This window comes from Colobus angolensis, unplaced genomic scaffold (genome assembly GCF_000951035.1).
Source record: "Colobus angolensis palliatus isolate OR3802 unplaced genomic scaffold, Cang.pa_1.0 Scaffold59, whole genome shotgun sequence".
Taxonomy (NCBI): domain Eukaryota; kingdom Metazoa; phylum Chordata; class Mammalia; order Primates; family Cercopithecidae; genus Colobus; species Colobus angolensis.
The window spans coordinates 3,099,092-3,119,827 of record NW_012119487.1 but is presented as its reverse complement, the minus strand read 5'-3'; the positions used below and the strand labels follow the sequence as shown (position 1 = coordinate 3,119,827).

At 35.9% G+C, this 20,736-nt stretch overlaps 1 protein-coding gene across 4 annotated transcripts in view; it reads right to left on the bottom strand.

Annotated features, from left to right (window-relative positions):
• The window catches only part of SUCO (SUN domain containing ossification factor), an 85,903-nt gene that overhangs the window by 38,253 nt on the left and 26,914 nt on the right, over positions 1–20,736 (bottom strand). For 3 of the 4 annotated variants that reach the window (XM_011962321.1, XM_011962318.1, XM_011962320.1), the window contains 8 exons: positions 11,753–11,876; positions 10,720–10,844; positions 10,163–10,230; positions 4,774–4,881; positions 3,153–3,258; positions 1,209–1,229; positions 949–1,004; positions 367–458 (listed from right to left, as the gene is read on the bottom strand). Coding sequence is in view for 3 of the 4 variants with exons in the window: in XM_011962318.1 (XP_011817708.1) it covers positions 367–458; positions 949–1,004; positions 1,209–1,229; positions 3,153–3,258; positions 4,774–4,881; positions 10,163–10,230; positions 10,720–10,844; positions 11,753–11,876 (700 nt within the window). In the remaining variant the exon portion in view is untranslated. The remainder of the gene's footprint in view (positions 1–366; positions 459–948; positions 1,005–1,208; positions 1,230–3,152; positions 3,259–4,773; positions 4,882–10,162; positions 10,231–10,719; positions 10,845–11,752; positions 11,877–20,736) is intronic. The other variant, XM_011962319.1, reaches the window with a different exon arrangement.

The window sequence follows — 20,736 nt, the reverse complement described above, 5'->3', positions numbered from 1 at the left end:
ATGTGCTTGCTCTTAGGCTTATGGGAAATCAAAGGAATTAAAGCTCATTTCTACTGTTTCAGTATCTTGTGAGTTTAACAGATTTTTGGCCCTGGCATAGGGATATAATCATAATTTATACTATTAATGTTATAGAAGGGAGTTTCAGTTACAAATAACTGATAAACTTGGAAAGCAATACGATTACAAAGCAATCATATTAGAAAACAGATTTAAGTAAAAGTTGATTAGAGTTAAAAGCAACAAAACAAAAGCCTGAAGACAACAGTCATATTGATTTAAGTAATCTATACTCCCCCATTACTATTTGATTTTTAAAAAGTAAAAAAAAATATACCTAACAGTCATCTGTTTGATGTCACTCACCATAGTCCTCATCAAATAGTTCCTGGCGTTCTGAGTGATACTGGGAATCAGCAATTTCTTCATATTCTTCCACCATGCTAGTGCCAAATACCCTATATAAACAACAATTTCATTCAAGACTTCCAAAACAAAACACTCATTAAGACAAATCTCTTCACAATAAATGACAAACATCAACTTTGGTCATATTTTGAGGGCCACTGGCTTTTGGACTTAAAAATAATGGCTGTTCCTTACATTTCAGTCATCTACAATTTCAATTAAAATGTAACACTAACCTATTTAAGGCATTTAGAAATATAATGGATGAGTTTTTATATCAGTCTAAAATGTTTCTGTGAAATATCATCATAGCAAAATAGCAAGCAAGTTAAAACAAATATACAAAATGAGGTTAATTTTTAAAGAGGGTATTTTGACATTTTTCCAAAATGCATTCAAAAGAAAGAAAGTTTCACAGTTTTTATTTCCATGGTATTAACTAACGTAAGAGAAAATTATTTCTTCACTTTAAATATATCGAAAATTTTGTATATCAATTTTTTAAAAAGCACTCAATAAATGTATTTTGTTCTGCATTACCTTATAAGGCTTAATGGACAAAAGTGCTCTGATCCAAAATGTGATACCAACTCAACCTAAAGAATAAAAGCACATAAAATGGGAAGCCAGCAGACAGCATGTAAGATTATCTAACAATATACTCACTTTTTTCATTATAACATTGCTAAACATTTCTATAAAGTCCTCATTTTCCCCAAAATCAATAATTGTAAAGTTTTTGTAATGCATTAATATGCCATGTCCTGTTATTTAATAGTGCAAAAGAGAAGGTTGCTAACCTTTATGTACTTGATGAACATCTGAAGCAAGAGAAAGGAAAAGAAAAAGAAATCAGTTCCAAAGTCTAGACATCATGCAATAAGCAACTTTAAATATTTGTAAATTATGTTGTATAAAGTATAGAAAGCGATGTCATGTGATGGATAACACTGTAGTATTCTTAATTCCTTGCAGAAATAAAAGCAATGATTTTAATTTTTGCCATCACAACCTGAGAGTATAATCTAAGTGACTGCAATGAAATAAATTAACTTGAAGGTTATAAGTTAACTGATCTGCAAGCCATTGCTGTTATTTTATATAACTGTTAGATAGAAAGCATTCTAAAAGCAATTAATAAACAGTATCTAGAAACAATCTTTTAAGTATTACAGACATGTATCAAGTATATATCATATATGAATTTATTGATATATATGCACATATACATATATATTGTACACATATACATATTGATAACAGTCCATTATGAAATTATATTTATACTTGTATAGTATTATATATAACTTATTTCAGGGAAAGCATGAATTTTTGGTATGCTATGTTATTTCAAGTACAACTTACAGAAGTGGAAGATATATATCAATTGGTCTTTCAAATGTATGCTATTAAAAAGTAGTAGATTTGGGTGTAGCTCTTTTAGGATAAGGAAAATCCAGGTAAAAAACTTATATAACATTATTACCATAAAACGAAAATCAGAAAGTAATTTTTCCCTGCTTTTCATGAGTTGTAAGTAAATGTTTCTTGCTTTTAGATTCAATTCTACCAAAGAGGGTTTTTTATAAAACTAATATTTAAAATGCTCTATAATCTCCCACCACAAAAGGAAGAAGGTGGAAAGTTTTATAAGGCATTTTCTTATGTTTCCAATAAAATATCCTTCCATTATTAACAAAGTAGATGGTACAAAGAATAATTCTCTAAAATTATTTCATTTGAGTTGTCTTACTTGCAAAATTAAATACGATTTTATCACCTAGCAAATGATTTTTTAACATTTTTGCCTCTTCGCAGTGAAGAAAGTGTACTGTATAAAGTCATTAATTGTTTCAGTACCCATTTTAAAAGGAATTGAAAACAGTCTTAAATTTTTTGAATAATTTTACTGAATAATTAACTGAGAATATCAACTGTATTTTAAAAATAGAATTTAGCATTTTTATAATGAGATTAAGAATACTACAAGTTTACCTATTAACAGAAGTCAATTTAAAACATGCTTTAAAAAGAGATGGTAAAATCACAGAAGACAAAATTAGGTAGCTGTAAGTTCTCACATTTAAAGAAGAAAGGACAGAAATTAGAACTGCTGCCATTCCAAAAATGTCATAATATTAAATCAATAGTACTTTAAGATATGGCTATAATTTTAAAGAAAAAAAAAGAGGGAAGGAAGGAGTAAGAACTTTCCCTATTTTGTCTAACCCAATTCAAAAGTGGTAATTTTACTTGATTAGCTGGTAGAAGAAGCAGTGGAAATACAGAACATCAGTGTTTAAAACTCTGTTTTATTTGAAACTGGTACTTGGACACAGAATATTTCATTTGGTTATACAAAGGAAAAGACAAAAGCTGTAACAATGCCAAGTAAGTGGACATTAAAGATGAAATGATCCAAGAATCAGAGTCTAATAAGAAATTACACCTGCTTTAAAGACTTCACTTACCAGCAATGATTTCAGTTTCAAAATAGAAAGTATGCCATTTTGCATAAAGACTCAAAAAACTTAAATAGTTATAATTTGGAATTTTATCAGAGTCATAAATAACAAAAAGCTGGCCTAGGATTCCAGCAATACAAAAGGGAATGTAGTAATATTTCACGAAATAATATACCCAAGTAAGAATTATCTATTAAGTGGTATAGTGTAGTCTATTTCTTAATTTTTCTGATTTCTAAAAAGATGAGGTGTATAGTGTGAATAACACATATATTTTACCTTGACATATTTTGCATACATCTGCTCATCTAAAGGGAAACTCTGTACATTCCGCTCATCTCTACCATGAAAAGTACCCAGCTTAATCCACTTATTTGTTGGATATCTACAAAATATAAAAAATATGTTTTTTAAAACTTATAAACCACATATTGAGAGGTTCCATCATATTTTCAAAATATAATTGTTTTCCTTTCCAGGTGAACACGCTGACTTAACAGTTTAATACATAAATACATACATTTAATAAATACATTTTCTTTTCCAACTAAACTGACAGGTTTCTCTTTACCAGGAAAGAATGTCTTGAAAAATCACTCCATTAACAAAAAGTAAAACCAGTGCCACTTCTTGGGGTTTGGGAGGAGGTTTTAGAACAGAAAGTCACCAAGAGACTGTCTTGGAAGAAGGTGGCACAACTCTTTACATACTGACATGTGTGTAATAATGTAAAGTATAAATACAAGTACTGGTGGAAAGAGAATGGGAAGAAAAAACTTTTAAAACCACATCTGAGTTTGACATATCTGTTTCCCTTTAAAGGGGAATTTAATATCTAATATAAAATTCTAAAACTATTGTATCTGTTTACTGAAACATTATAAGAACTCCTCAAAATAATGACCCCTCTCACCACATTAAAAAAAATACACTTTACTTATCAGAGCTGTGTATGTTCATTTGACATATAAGAAAATTGCAGCTGAGAGAAAAGGAAGTGATCTGAGCAAGGGTAGTGGCAGGATAACAGACAGAATTCTCAAGAAGTCTTGAGAACCAATTTCAAAAACTGTATATATGCAATGCTGAATGTGAGGTGGAGGAAGAAATATCAAGGAAAACCCTTAATGACCAATGACAAAACAACAGTGCCATAAATAAACAGCATCCTACATGGCATATCGTGGACACTCAAAAAGTATTTATGAAATGATTTAACACCTCTGTTTAACGAAAAATAACATGTACACATTAAAAATGATATGTGTAAAAGATGAGAGTATTTCCAGGATGTAAAAAGTAAATATTTTTATAGAATTAATAAATAAGTGCATAGTAAAGACTGGAAGAAATATATTAAAATGCTAATAAGGGCTATCTCTGGTTGACAAAATGCAGTTCTATTCCAAATTCCTCACAACATGTTTATTTCTTTTATAATCACACATGTATAAAAAAGTTTTAGAATATATTTTAATAAAAATATACCTCATAACATAAAATAAAGCATCTATACATGTATGTTTTTAATAACTTTTAAAAGAAATGTTTAGAAGCAAGAGAGCATAATGACTGAAAGTGAGGGCTCTGAAGTCAGAGTTGTAGTTCTGATCTTGGTTCTCAAACTCACAAGCCATGTGACCTGGGCAAGCTACTTAAGCTCCCCTTTTCTGTTTCCCCACACTATGAGTATAATATCATATGGTTATGTTTAAAGCATCATATGAGCTAATCAAAGTAAAAGGTAAGTGATTAACAAGAGCCTACAACACAGTCGTATTATCGCTATTACAAACTGACCTTTAAAAAATAAACGGACTGAAGTCAAAATAGTGACCCACTTTTTTGTTTTATTTCACAGATCCAACATAGACCCTACAGAAACAGCTTTAGAATTTACCTGTCACTGATAGAAACCAGAAAATCTTTAGGAGTAGAAGAAAATAATTCATAATTTGCAATATCGAGCTGCTTTACTTGAATTGGTTCACAAAGTTCAATAACAAACCTTCAAAAAGAACAAAAGACAATTACTTAAACCAATCAACAGTTCATACTAAATGTGGCATTAACAGTTTCCATAAACTAGACTACCATGAAAAGTTGTTCATTAAAATGTTAAGGAGGGTATGTAGCCTGAGTTGTCTATACGAAACATCTTTAAATACTTGCCAAGGATATCATTAGTGGAGAAAAAAAAAAAAACAAAAAACCTGTAAATAAAACAATATTGATTTTGCTCCATCATATTTTTTAAAAGATTCTTTTTTTAGATAACACTCATTCTTGGAGAAGGGATGACTTTCCTAAGAACAGACAGTGATGGTGTAAAATGACTAGTCTGGAGGACAGTTTGGCATATACATTGTCTTAAAAAGTTATCATAGTCTTCGATTTAGCTCTTAGAAATTTAAGGATTCAAAGCTTCAGATGTCCACCTTTGTATATATATTTTGCTATATTGAAGCACACACAATCTATAAGAGCAGGGGAGGAAAATCAACTTAAATATTTAGCAAAGAGAATTAACAAATTATGGTTCATCCAGACAATGAAATACTAAGCAGCCATTAAAACTGGTACTAAAACCTATTATTTCGTTTACATAAAAATCTAGAGACTGTAAACTAATTTACAATAACAGAAAGCAGATCTGTAATTGCTGTGGGGGAAGACAGTTTGCAAGAAATTACAAAGAGGTATGATGAAACTTTTGGGAATGATGGATGTTTGTTATCTTTATTGTGGTGATGGTTTGAGATACATAAATGTCAAAACTTACCAAATTATACACTTTGACATGTAGTTTATTGTACATGCAATTTACTGTATGTCAACTATACCTCAATAAAGCTCTTTTTTTTAATGATGCTAAGATTTACATTTATTAACATGGAAAGATGTCAAAAATACTGCTGCTTAGGAAAAAATTAAAAGTATGGTTCCATGTGCATGAAACTGAATATAGCACAGCATTGGGGGAAAATAAATACCCATGACATCTAACACTCTAATCACTGCTTTGATAAATTAATATATCAAAGGAGATTTATAGAAAGACAATTAAATGCTAAATAAATCAAAAGCATTATAATTAAGATAGTGTTTAATCTTGGAGAGCAACAGACTTAAGTCCCAGGACATGGTTAAAAAACAAAATCAGGTTTCAGAGAAAGGCTCATGAAGAGAGGTAACTAACACCTGCTGAATGCTTACTCCGGATCAGATACCATGGTTTACGATTTTTACCCATCCTTTGATTTAATTCTTACCACCAAATTGCAAGGAATATTATCGCCTTTCATAGAATAAACCAATAAACACTAATTGACTATTTCACATTTTTCCCCAAGATGTAGCTGGGCGTATGGCCATTTATCAGAGACTGTATCCTAAGCTCAGTCATGTTTATTAGTTCTCAAGGGTCTATCTAGTCAGCATGTTATGACTAAAAAAGTAAAATGTATTGGCTGGGTGCAGTGGCTCATGCCTGTAATCCCATTACTTTGGGAGGCTGAGGCGGGCAGACTACTTGAGGTGAGGCGCTCAAGACCAGCCTGGCCAACATAGTGAAACCCCATCTCTACTAAAAATGCAAAAATTAGCCAGGCGTGGTGGCGGGTGCCTGTAATCCAAGCTACTTGGGAGGCTGAGGCAGGAGAATCGCTTAAACACAGGAGGCAGAAGCTGCAGTGAGCTGAGACTGTGCCACTGCACTCCAGCCTGGGCAACAGAGTGAGACTCTGTCTCAAAAAAAAAACTACAAAAGTAACATGTAATAAAAAGGATCAGAAATTTTTTAATGGAAAAAAAATTGGTAGAGAAGGTCTAATTCTCCATAGAAACCACCGAAGATTCTGCATATTAATTACTAGAAAATAAGGCAATATAAGAAGGTAGTCCGATACAAGATCCATATGTAAAAACTGCATAATTGTATACAACAAAACGTAATTTTAAAGAGATATCATTTACAATAGTAACAAAACAAGATTTTTTAAAAAGCTACCCAGGAAGAAAATTAACAAAAGATATGTAATGCTTTTATGGAAATTTTTAAAAAAATAACTTTATTGAAAGACATTAAAAACAAAGAAAGATATGCCCTGTTTATGGATACAAAACCTCAGTATCTGAAAGTCATTTAAAGATTCAATAGAATTCCAAACAAAATTCCCATATGACATTCAAGGAATTCAAAAGGGAAAGTCTAAGATTTTTTTTTTTACTGATTTTTTTTTTTTTGAGACGGAGTTTCACTCTTGATGCCCAGGCTGGAGTGCAATGGCGCAATCTCGACTCACTGAAACCTCCACCTCCTGAGTTCAAGCAATTCTCCTGCCTCAGCCTCCCGAGTAGCTGGGATTACAGGTGACTGCCACCACACCCAGCTAATTTTTTGAATTTTTAGTAGAGATGAGGTTTCACCATGTTGGCCAGGCTGGTCTCAAACTCCTGACCTCAGGTGATCCACCCACCTCAGCCTCTCAAAAGTTCTGGGATTACAAGTGTGAGCCACCGCGCCTGGCCAAAAGTCTAACATTTATAAGAAAAACCAGAAGCAGAAGAATAGCCGAGTGAGTCCTGAAGTACAAAACTTGCCTTATCAGATATTAAGAGCTACAAAGCTAAGTGGTGTCATTGCAGGTAATGGTAAATCGACCAATGAAAGAGAACAGAGAATACAAAAAAACAAAATATATATAATGGAACTTAACAATAAAGGCTGCATTCGAAATCAGACGGGAACATGTAAACCACTGAATAAACAACTATCTAAACAGAAAAAAATCGGGAGAAGGAATGAACCCTTCCTGTATACCATAAATAATATAAAACTATAAACAATTTCAGGAGAATAAAAACCTAATATAAAGTGCAAAGTTTTTAAATTCTAGGAAATACACAAAATAATATCTTCATAACCTCAGGGCAGGGAGAAATCTCTGACACATGAAGATATGCTCAATCTCGTTAGTGATCAGGGACTGACACCTCTCTAGGATGCAAGTGCCACGGCAACAGAGATCTTAGTTTATGTTGTGAAAAAATGTTTTTCTAGTATCAGCGGCATAACAGGTACTCAACAAATATCAGATCAAAACATGAAAGAAGACGAAGACTCGGTATTCTAAAATGTCACTTAATCCAAAATTCATCTACAGAGTTGATACAATTCCAATGGAAATGTCAGCATTTTTTATAGCACTTAAGATAATTCTAAAATTTAAAAGAAAAAACAATGGGGCAGTAACACTGAAGACACTTCTGAAGAGGATGAGGCATACAAATTCACTCTTTCAGATGTTACGACTTATAAAGCTATTGTTAGAGAGTGTGGTCTTACTGTTCCCTTAGATGGGGTTGGGGGGAATCTACTTAAACCAGATGAAATCAGTTAAAGATGTTCTGAGGCTCTTGAATCACACAATGAAAAGACACACACATGAATGTGCAAAAAGTAATACATACAGTAAATATATACCTACAAACATAAATATAATCATGTGTCACTTAACAGGGATACATCTGAGAAATGCATCAGCAGGTGTTTTGTCACAATCACAGAGTGTACTTACACAACCTAGATGGTATAGCTTATTTATACATCTAGGCTATACAACTATTGCTCCTAGGCTACATACCTGTAGAGCATGTTGCTGTATTAAGTATTGTGGGCAACTGTAACACAATGTTAAGTATTTGTATGTCTAAACATAGAAAAGGCATAGTAAAAATATGGTATTATAACCTACAGGACTACCTTCATACATGCAGCCCATCGTTGACTGAAATGTGTCATTATACGACATATACCATACATGCTGTCTGGCAGAAACATTAAAATACAAATGGGTAGCTACAATCACTCATTCTGCAAACCATAATAAAAAAACGACTGCTTCATATGACTTCATCCCAGCATGGCCTTGCTTGAAATACAAAATTTTTGAGCATAAAAATTTGTCACTGACAATAGAGGCTTTTACAAATAAAAACAAAAACCTCAAAATATTTTGATTATGATCTCAAATAATCATTTCTTCAATTCAATTTACAAATTGAATGGCATAAGGAAAAATTAAGTTTTCAAAATCCATCCCTTACTCCCCCTCCCCTTAAATAGTATGATTCATTTTCAAGTTGAATCTAAACGTGCACATTTCCAAAAGAAATGAAAGCCAAGAGTAGAAAAGAATAAGCATTATTTTTAAGGTTTAAAGAGTGTCTTCTTAAATTAAAAAATATATATATTTTATTCATTCATTAATTCATTAACTCATTCAATCTAGTAAATCAACATGATGGTGGTTTTCCTCAGTTCTTTTTCAAACAGCTGCTTTCAATAAAATCAAGTAATCTAATAGAACTGTTAGTATATCACATTAATTTCCCCCATATATCTTTTCCTTTTCCTATATACTTAGTTAATGGCACAATCATAGATCCAAGCAGTGAAGCCAAAATTCTGGGAAATTTCCTGGGTGCCTCTCTCTTCTTCATATACAAATATCAACCAAGAGCTGCCAATTTTATCTGCCATAAACCTCTTTCAGATATATTCCTCTCCTCTGAATCCAACTTGCCTATGTCTTAATTACAGTCCTTATTTCTCACCCAGGTTATGACAATAGGTTCCAAACCATGCTTACAATTGCATTCTGTAGGCCACCCTTTGAGAACAAGCCTTCCTAAAATGCCAGTGAGATCATGTCACTTCCTTACTTAAATCAAATACTGTACTTCATGGTCTTTAAGTTCAAAAATGTTTAAGTTGGGTACACAGAGCACCGAATGGCCTACTTATAGATAAATGAATGCTCCAGGCTTATGTTCCACCCCTACTCTCATAGCACCTTTCTTCTTGTAATACCTAACAGTCACCCAGAAGAAACATATTCCTTTTCAGCACTACCCCCTTATTCTTACAGTTCCTGAATACTTCTGACTCATTCATCTGCCACTTCCTATTAATCCTTCAAGGTTCAGCTCAGGAATTACCTCTTCCAGGAAGCCTTCTCTCATCTCCTCTTCCAGTTACACATCATCACTCTTTCAATAACACCCTTTCAACAGTACTTTTTATACCATTTCATAATTGTTTAACCAGGTCTGTCACTTTTTTCTTTTTGTGACCTCCTCGAAAGGAAGGCATTTTGTCTCAGTTTTGCATAGTATCAGCACTAATCAATCATAAATGCTTATTAAATGATTAACCCTAACGCAAAAGCTTAACATACTATGCATATATATGTAGAATGTACTCTTTAAAACTGTCTATTACTCACCAAATTTTAGTGCTGCAAGGATTCAACATATAAAGATCCATATTTTCTATAAGAATAGCAGATGTGCTCTATTTTAAAAAGAGGAAAGGAAACAAATTAGGAATAATGAAGAAAGTATTTATTTTAACTTTAAAGTTTTCTAGGACTTCTGTATTTTTAGATCTTAAGTACACACCTAAGACTTTAAAACACTCATTTGGGAAAAAAGCATAAAAGTGGCTAAGATTCACCATTCATGGCTACAGCATTAAATTAGTGTTATGACAGTACATTTAAAATTCAATGCCTGTTACTTTAAAGAAAAAAATAATATTTTAGTTATTTCCTTTTTAAAATTTCATACGGGTTTTAAAAGTTAAAAAAGGCAGGGTAAAATGTATCAGTCAATATAAATAAGAATTCATACAAGATAATGTTTTGAAAAGCACATTCTGCTTTTGTTAGTGAATAAGGAAAATATCTCACATTAAAATATAGTTCCCAGTAAACAAATGCCTATATTTTTAAAAGTCGTTAATTTCCTATATATATATAAAATTTTATACTTAAGTACCTACCTTGGCTTCTGGATTAGCTGCTAGAATTTTGGCACCACATTCTACTGAGGCATAATTATTTCGATTTTTCTGGACCTTTTTGGTGGCATGTGAACCTCCATTAGAAGATGGATGCATTGACTGACCTGCAGACAAACCTTATTATAAATATATATATATTTGATTATTATGACTGAAAATACTTCTAGCAACACTGATCTCAAAAGCAATAAGCTGTCTTCTAGAAAAGAATAGGTTTTAACACTTGAGAGAATATTTTAAAAATTCACAAAAAATCAAAGTGCTCCACCTCAACAGCTTTAAAATATCCCCCAGAAACAAATTAACTACAAAATTCTACATTAATTTATGTCTAAGTAATATAACTCACAAAATGAAGCTTGTCCATGAGAATCAAAGCTTTCTGTATTTACATCTATTATAAACATCTATTAAGGATGCATTTTTTAAATTTTTTTTTTTTTATGCTCTGGAGTACACACGCAATACGTGCAGGTTTGTTACATAGGTAAACATGTGCCACGGTGGTGTGCTGTACCTAACAACCCATCACACAGGGAATAAATTAACTATAATTTTAGTCACCCTCCTCTCCCTCATAACATAAGCAAGCTTTTCTTTAGGTATGTTCTTGAAACACCATATGTAAAACATCTTTTGGTAAGTTAAAGAATATTTTAAACTCAAGGATTTTATGCAAGTTCTTTTTGAGTTTCATATGAATTTTAAAATAGCTTCCATGCCTCAATTTTCCTTGTATTAACTGTGATGGAAATCACTGCTATGCCTTATTTTATGCTCACTTAATAATTTACAAGAATGGATGTCAATTAAAACTAAAACTGTATGTAATTATACACAGGTACATGATATATGGATGGATCAACAGCAACTTGGTTAGTTTCACCTTTAAAAAGTTTTCAAAAGTAAGTTTTATTTTGTTTTACCAATCAAAAAAAGAAAGCATATTAAAAGTACACCATAACCTTAAAAAAAAAAAGAAAATGTTTAAAGAACTCAAATACTTCCTTACTTTTTTCTTTTTCTACTTCCATAACTTTCTTCTTCCATTCATCAAATGTTGGTATATCTTCTGGATCTTTGGGACTTGTTACAGATGTAGGGTCAATGTCTCCTGGTTTTGTATAATCAGAGCTCTGAAAGAAACACCAAAAAATAAGACGACTTCAACTTTCAAATAATACAAATAAATTTTAGAAATAAATACAAATGTTTCTGTCAAATTAAAGTTCCAATTTATAACGAATGATTATATTTTGAAAAAATAAAAAAGGTAAAAAGAAAAGTTTTGGTTTACTGAAAGGTTGAATTTCTCTTGAGATAATTAAAACATTCTATTTAGGATGTGTTCCTTCACTTGTTAGTGATATAAGCGTAGGTCATTAAAAAAAATAATTACATAAAACCCTAAAGCAAACAATTACTCATACATAGTCTGTACAAATGAATAAATTGTATACTTGCCATGCATCCACCTTAAAATATAAGTTAAGATAATACATCCATTAAAGGAAGCTAGATAATTTTAGATGTTTTATTTCCACAAAATCTTTAAAAAGAAACACTGTGTACACAAAAATTTTAAGGCACATTAAAAAATCTAAATGTGAAAAAACAAGACTTTACATTTTAGAAGAAAATTTAAGAATCTTTATAAATCATGTTAACAAGATGCAGAATGCATATATCATTTTTAAAAGCTGATACATTTGGCTAGGCTAACCGTAAATGACACAGAAGAATAAGTCACACACTGAGAGCAGTATCTGCAATACATTCAGTCAACAAACAATTATTATCAAGTATAAATAGTATCAACAAATCAAATAAGGGGATGGGGTGGGTGGGAAGCAAAGAATAAAATCAATAAATCCACAAAAAGAAATACAATTCAGTAATAATCATAGAATCCAAATGAAAGCCTGAGATATCATATAAATCAGTGGTCTACAATCTTTCTGAAACCAGTGGCTAGTTTCATGGAAAACAATTTTCCCATGGACGGGGTAGGGAGATAAGTTTGGGATGAAACTGTTCCACCTTAGATCATAAGGCATTAGATTCTCATAAGGAATGCACAACCTAGATCCCTCACATGTGCAGTTCACAATAGGGTTCACACTCCTATAAAATTCTAATGCCAACACTGATATGACAGGAGGCAGAATTCAGGTGATAATGCTTGCTTACCCGCCACTCGCCACCTGTCGTGCAGCCTGTTTCCTAACAGGCCATGGACTGGTGCTGGTCTGCGGCCTGGGGGTTGGGGCATGCTGAGATAAATTATACAAATCTAATGGAGTTTAAAGTGTGATAATCTGTGGCCACGTGTGAAATGTCTGTTGAGCCAAGAGAAATCTATCAGACTGCTAAAAGGTTTAAAATTTAACAATATTAAGATGTGCATAATCCCTAAATACACCCATGTATAAATCTAAGTGAAAAGTCAAAGCTATGATAAGAATGTTGATTAGAGCATTGCTTTTAATACCAAAAATAATAACCTAAATATCCATTAAATCAGGAACAGATAAACTGTAGTAGTTACTATAAACAACAGAGCAGTGGAAACAATGAACGAATCTCAAAAACAATGTTGAATCAAATGTTACTTGAGGCAAGAATATCATTTATATTAAACTATGCCATATAATATTTATTGTTTATACTTATTTGAAAAACTCTAAAACTAAACAAAAAACCACTGAATTCAAGATAGTGGTTATATCTGAAGACAAGAGAAGGAATACTGGGGAAGGACACACAATCTTGTGACTTTTTGTCCTCTTAAACTGAATAATGAATACACAGACATTTGAATGTCTGTGTATTATTGAATGTCTGTATTCCTAAAACAAAGTTTTGATGTATTCATTAACACTATCTTGAGAAGTGTACAAAATCTATTAGATAGCAAACTCTGGTAAACAAAATAAGTCTCATTTAGTATATATTTGCTATATAAGAGCATGCTTTTGCGCACTAACATGAAATATCCGTAACTTCTGGGAAGTAGAGCCATTTCTAAACCCCCTTTTCGGAAGACAGCAATTTAGTCCCCACCCAACTTCCATCTTAGAGTGCTTTACAGAACAAATTACTAAATGAAGTGTATAGCTATTTAAAACAACACATGGCAGAAAAAGATAAAAGAGCTAGTATTACCACTACTTTAATTTTTTCAATTAGATAACAAAAATCTAGTTTGAATATAAGGAAGGAGACAGGACTCGATTGATTCCGCAGGCAGGGCTCAGACACTGAACCATATGGATGACTAGATAAAACAGATCAGGAGCAGTAGCAGTTTCCATAAGACACGCCCACCAGCATGCCTTGTCAATTTAGCATTGCCATGGCAACACCTAGAAGTTACCACGCCTTTCCATGACAAGGATCCAGCAACCTGGAAGTTACCACCATTTTCCTAGAAATTTCTGCATAAACCACCCCTTAAATTTGCATATAATTAAAAGAGGGTATAAATATGCAGAACTGCCTCTGAGCTGCTACTCTAGGCACCCTGCCTGTGGGGTAGCCCTGTTCTACAAGGAGCAGTACTTCTGCTGCTGCTGTATAAAGGCACTTCAATAAAAGTTGCTGTTTAACACTACCAGCTCGCCCTTGAATTCGTTCCTAGGTGAAGCCAAGAACCCTCCTGGGCTAAGCCCCAATTTGGGGTCTTCTCTGTCCTGAAACATCTGGTAACCACGAAGGGATGAAGAAAGCAGAGATGGTGGTGAGTAGAAGAGAGGCAAGATGATGCAACAGTAGAGATGGAGAGAAGGTGATTGGCAAGAGCCAATAAGAGATGGCAGTCAGAGAAGCAGTGAGAAAACAGCAAGGGACAAGAGACAGCAGTTAACAAGACAGCAGAGATGGCAGTGTGTGAGATGAGCAGAGAGGTAACTAAGCAGAGTTGTAATGCCTAAGCTCTAACACGAATCAAAGGCTCTTTTGAGAGCCATCATTTTCCCTGGCAGACAGCACAGCTGAGCAGATGAGCAAGTGGCCATAGCGCCACTGCCTCATATGGGACCCACTGCTCTGACAGGCAGACCAGTAGGTTACCAGTCCCTGTGTAAGCTCCTCCCACTGCAGCAGCTGAGCCCACTCTAGATGAGGGAACCTGGAGGGACCTTCGCCCAAGTCCCATGAGGAAGATTGGTCACATTTTGGCTTCTGTGGATGGGTGTGTCCCCTCTACCACACCCCATAATATCAGGTAAGCTAGGGAATAAAAGCCTTTGGCTAAGTGGTCAGTTAAAAGCCCCCATCATTAGTGTGCCCTGAAACACATCCTGAGCACCTCTTCCACTGGTTCTTGCCCTTCTATTTTATTATTCCACCAGTCATTCCAGTTTCAATCCTAAAATGTATGCAATCTTATTGTTTGCTTTTAACTTTCTGTTAACTGTATGTGGGCAACTGTTTAAGGTGGGACACTTAGTTGTGAGAGGTTCCCCCAGTGTGTTGACTGTGGGATACCAGAGTCACATTCTGTGACCTCAACTCGGTCATGGGACACTGTTGGTTGCACCCTGGGTACACCAGGGTTTTCGGCATTGGTGAGGGGACCCTCATTGGCTGAAATGCAGGCACTCTGGGTTTTCAGCATTAGTATTATAGACTGCACCCCAGATGCTCTGGGGTTTCTGGCATTAACATTCCCTTTAGGACTGTGGGTTATAGCCCCTTTCCCTAGGGGAATATTAGTCTTGCCCTTTTGTGTCCTCAAGTTAAAAGCATTATTTTCCTAATAGCCAGTTGCAAGCCCCTTCTTGGGAGCTGTCTTGTAACTGCTTTGCTTGTAACTGTCCCTCTTGGTCGAAAGAACTGCAAGTTCACAGGCCCCTGACCTCAAATGGACAGACACCTACAGCAGCTGACAAGTGGCTACCTTTTTTCTCAGTGTCTCCACTACCAGGTAGGTTCTCCAGCAAGTCAGGGCCTCTGAGGTCTCCCCTTTGGCAACTCTTTCCTAGGTAAATTATTTATGTTCATAGGCTTTAAAACGTTTTAAATGGCATGAGAATAGAATAGAATAGAATAGGATTGAGCTTACTGTATGGTATAAAATCTAAAAATGATAAAATGGTCCTCATCTATAAAATTCTAATTTCTGGTAGGCAGTTCAGGATTTCTTGCTAGGTTTACATAAAATGTGCTAAAGAAATGTATTTTTTATTGGGAAAAAATTTTTTGTTTAATTTGGAAGTTATTAAAAGGGAAGTTCAAAATACGAGGAAACCATTAAGTAGAAAAGAGAAACATAAAAAATGTTATGGATAGAAATGTTTTCTCTTTGTTTTGCAAAGAAGGATATAAAAAAAGAGTAATTTTATATGAGGGAGAAATTTTGCATAGTAAATCCTTGTCCTAAAGTAAAATGTCTGGTTATTCAAGAAAGAGGTAATATAGGACAATGTATTAGTCCATTCTCACACTGCTATAAAGAACTACCTGAGATTGGGTGATTAATGAAAAAAAAAAAAAGCTTTAACTGACTCACAGTTCTGCAGGCTGTACAGGAAACACAGTTGAGGAGGCCTTAGGAAACTTAAAATCGTGGTGGAAGTGTGAAGGGGAAGCAAGTACCTTCTACACATGGTGGCACAGGAGGAAGAGAATGAAGGGGGAAGTGCAACACACTTTTAAACAACCATATCACGTGAGAACTCATTCATTACCAAGACCCTGGGCAGCTCCACCCCTGTGGTTCTACAGGGTAGAGCCCCCATAACTGCTTTCAGGAGCTGGTGTTGAGTGCCTGCAACTTTTCCAGGTGCACAGTGCAAGCTGTTGGTGGATCTAACATTCTGGGGTCTGGAGGATGGTGGCCCTCTTCTCACAGCTCCACCAGGCAGAGTCCCATTTGGGATGCTGGGGGTTGAGGGTTCCCACCCCATGTTTCCCCTCTGCATTGCCCTAGTAGAGGTTCTCCATGAGGGCTCTGTTCCTGCAGCAGACTTTTGCCTGGACATCCAGACGTTTCCACACATCCTCTGAAATCTAAGCGGAAGTTTCCAAATCTCAATTCTTGCCCTTTTTGCACTCATAGACCCAATACCACATGGAAGCTGCAAAGGCTTGGGGCTTGCACCCTTTGAAGTAATGGCCTGATCTGTACCTTTGCCCCTTTCAACCACAGCTGAAGCTGGAGCAGCTGGAATGCAGGATGCCATGTCCCGAGGCTGCACAGAGCAGCAGGACCCTGGGCCTGGCCCACGCAACCATTTTTCCCTCTTATGCCTCCTGGCCTGTGATGGGAGGGGCTGCCATGAAGGTGTCTGAAATGCCCTAAAGGCATTTCCCCCACTTTCTTGCCTATTAACATTTGGCTCCCTCTTTACTTATGCAAATTTATGCAGGCTTGAATCCCTCCCCAGTAAATGAGTTTTTCTTTTCTACCACATAGTCAGGCTGCAAATTTTCCAAACTTCTATGCTCTGCTTCCCTTTTAAGTTCTAGTTTTAGGCCATTTATTTGTTTATGCAAATGAACACAGGATTTTAGAAGTAACCAGGCCACATCTTGAATACTTTACTGCTTAGAAATTTCTTCTGCCAGATACCCTAAATCATCTCTCTCAAGTTCAAAGTTCCACAGATCCTTAAAGCAGAGGCACAACGCCACCAGTCTCTTTGCTAAATCACAGGAAGAGTCACCTGTGTTCAAATTCCCAATGAGTTCCTCATCTCCATCTGAAACCACCTCAGCCTGGTCAAAACCATTCAACAAGTCTCTAGGAAATTCCAAACTTTGTTATCTTCCTGTCTTCTTCTGAGCCCTCCAAACTGTCCAACCCTGCCCATTACCCAGTTCCAAAGTCACTTCCATATTTTCAAGTATCTTTTTAACAATGCCCTACTTCTCTGGTACCAATTTTCTGTATTAGTCTGTTCTCACACTGCTATAAAGAACTACTTGAGACTGGGTATTTTATGCAGAAAAGAGGTTTAATTTTTAATTGACTCACCGTTTCTCGGGTTGAACAGGAAGCATGGTTGGGGAGGCCTCAGGAAAATTAAGGGCAAAGGGGAAGCAAGTACCTCCTTTACGTTGCCATGCAGGAGGAAGAGAGTGAAGGGGGAAGCACTATACACTTTTAAACTAGATCTCATAAGAAGTCATTCACTATCACAAGTCATTCACACACAGCAAGGGGAAATTCCACTCCCACGATTCAATCACCTCCCATCTGGTCCCTCCTCTAACATGTGGGGATTACAACTCAACATGAGATTTGGGTGGGGACACAGAGCTAAACCGTATCAGACAAGTCAGAAAATTCAAGCATGTTGTAGAGGGTCTGTGTTATGGAATGACAAGGTTCATAAAGGAGACTTTATAAAAGAAATTTTGTGTATGATTAAACTTGTTATAATTAAAAGGAAACTGTTTATAATACACTTGCTAAAGAACAGTCTAGCGGGGTGCAGTGACTAACACCTGTAATCCCAGCACCTTGGGAGGCCAAGGTGGGTGGATCACTATGTCAAGAGATTGAGACCACCCTGGCCATGGCCAACGTGGTGAAACCCCGTCTCTACTAAAAATACAAAAATTAGCTGGGCATGGTGGCGCATGCCTGTAGTCCCAGCTACGGGAGGCTGAGACAGGAGAATCACTTGAACCTGGGAGGTGGAAGTTGCAGTGAGCAGAGATCATATCACTGCACTCCAGCCTGGCAACAGAGCAAGACTCCGTCTCAAAAATAAATACATAAATAGAATGGTCTACATGTTAAAACCCAATTTTCTTAAAATGTTGATTTGCTAAATTACCAGAAATTTTGCTTTTTAATCCTGTAATCTACTCTTTTGAAAGCTTGTTGGATTCGTTTTAACTCTTTTAGCTTTTTTTGTCAGCTCCTGTGAGTTTTTCTGCTCCAACTATGACTGCCGTTGTGGCCTGATGCTAAAATGTTTAGTCTTAGAGGTCTGCAGGAGCAGTATTTTCTTCCAGTATAGTTTAATTCTATGCTATTGTTTCTTTTCTTGATGTGTAACCTATTTTGGCTTTTGGTTTTGACTCTTATATTGCTTAGAAGTGTTTGGGGGACTGATAGGTGCCTGCCCAAATCCATTCCCTTTGGCCAGGAAGCGAGCATCTGTTCAGTCTGTTGGGGGGCTATGGATTTTGATTTTTGTTCTGTATTCCTCCTTTTTGTCAGAAGGTGCTGGATGCAATGTTAATGGCAAAGATTTTATTTTCTCCTGTGCCGATGCTAAGATATTATGCTGCCTGCTCCAGGTCCATTGTATCCCTCGGTGTGAACCTTGTGGCCAGGGGACTTGGAGTCAGGGAACTTGTAGCCAGGGGATGTTCTGGGCCAGACAAGAGTGGAGGTGAGAGGAGAGGGTACTCATTGGTCCTTGAACCCTTTTGAGCAGTGGAGGAGCAAAATAGTGTAATACTTCTTTTCAATCACTTTAGCCAACCTCCCAGGAAACACCTCTCTTGTCCTTGTTGGGTGTAGAGGCCATGCTAAGGCCCAACTGCAGACATCATGTTGTCACTATTAATCTTGTTTGCTCTCCCAATTACCCTGAGCTGGTGTGGCTAGAAACACAATCTACAGTAAATATTTCAAAAATTATAGCTTCAGGGCACCACCTTCATGGTTGCTAGATTTGTCATCAACATCTCCAGGATAAAGATTTCAATCTTCTGGCTTATCCAGAAAATCTCACAAACATCCCCCCCTAAACTGCCTAACTAACCACAGCAATCCTGAAATACCCAAACTCTCCCTACTGAACAAATTCCACCTGAACCTCCCACCATTACCTGGACCTGGGAAGTTGGGTATGCATACCTCCAGTGCACTCATGATCCCACCTTCTGCACCTTTTGCGGTAAGGACACTAAAGCAGAAGTTTCCCTGCAATGCTCTGAATCCAACTCTAGCTGCCAACATACCAATGCCACAGTGAGGTAAATGGGATTCCACTTGAAAACAAGGAGACTATATATGGTGGCTTTTCCTGGATTAGAATATACAGGGGAAAACAACTAACTACCTAGTCTGGGAAGGTGGCAGTGCCACCCTCTTTCAGAAAACAATTGTTCAACCACCCCTATTAGAATGGGGGAAAGTATCTCTATAGACTCAAGTTGGCAACAAAGAATAAAGATCACACCCCATAGGGTCTCCGTTTGTGCCCCAATTCAGTTCATTTTTCTTTGTGGCCATGAATGGGAAGAAGTCACACCCCATAACCACTCCTGACTCCCCAGGTAGTCATCTGCTTTTTGTTTTTTAATTCTGAATAGTTAAAAGTCAACAACTGCTCTTTTAGGAGTAGCTTTCCTTTATGTATCAAAACTTGGAACTGAGGTGAATGTATGTTGACCACTCTTGCCCCTTCAGGGGTCACAGTCATAAGATCCAAATAACACCAGAAGTAAATGAGCAATAGGATTAATTCTGGCAGGAATCAGGGCAGCAGTACCCTTGAGTGGCTTTGCTTACCACAAGTGAACCCTAAACAACTTGACTCAAACCCTAGAATCCTCAGCCACCAACACAGGTCATGCATTAAAGAGAATTCAAGAGTCCCTAGACTCTTTGGCAAATGTATTTCTCAATAACAGACTAGCACTGGACTATTTACTAGCTGAACAAGGTAGAGCATGTGCAGTTATTAATAAAAACTGCTGCACATATATGAACGACTCCAGACAGGTTGAGATTAACGTTCAAGAGATCTATGAGTAAACTACCTGGTTACAGATACAACCAGGGCACTTACTGCAACTACATCTAGTTAACTATCAAGAGTGCCTTCAGAAGTCTCAACTGGCTTTTACCTACCTCTTCTAGGAACTTTGAAGGCTGCCTTGTTACTAATTTTTGGTCCTTGCCTGTTTAACCTCTTTTGTTTCATTTTGTTTTGCCTTAAACAGTTCCAGGTAAAGACAATGTTAGCACAAGGCTTCCAACTCATCCTGTCTCTGGGCCCCTATCAGTTATCCAGAGATTTTCAGTTC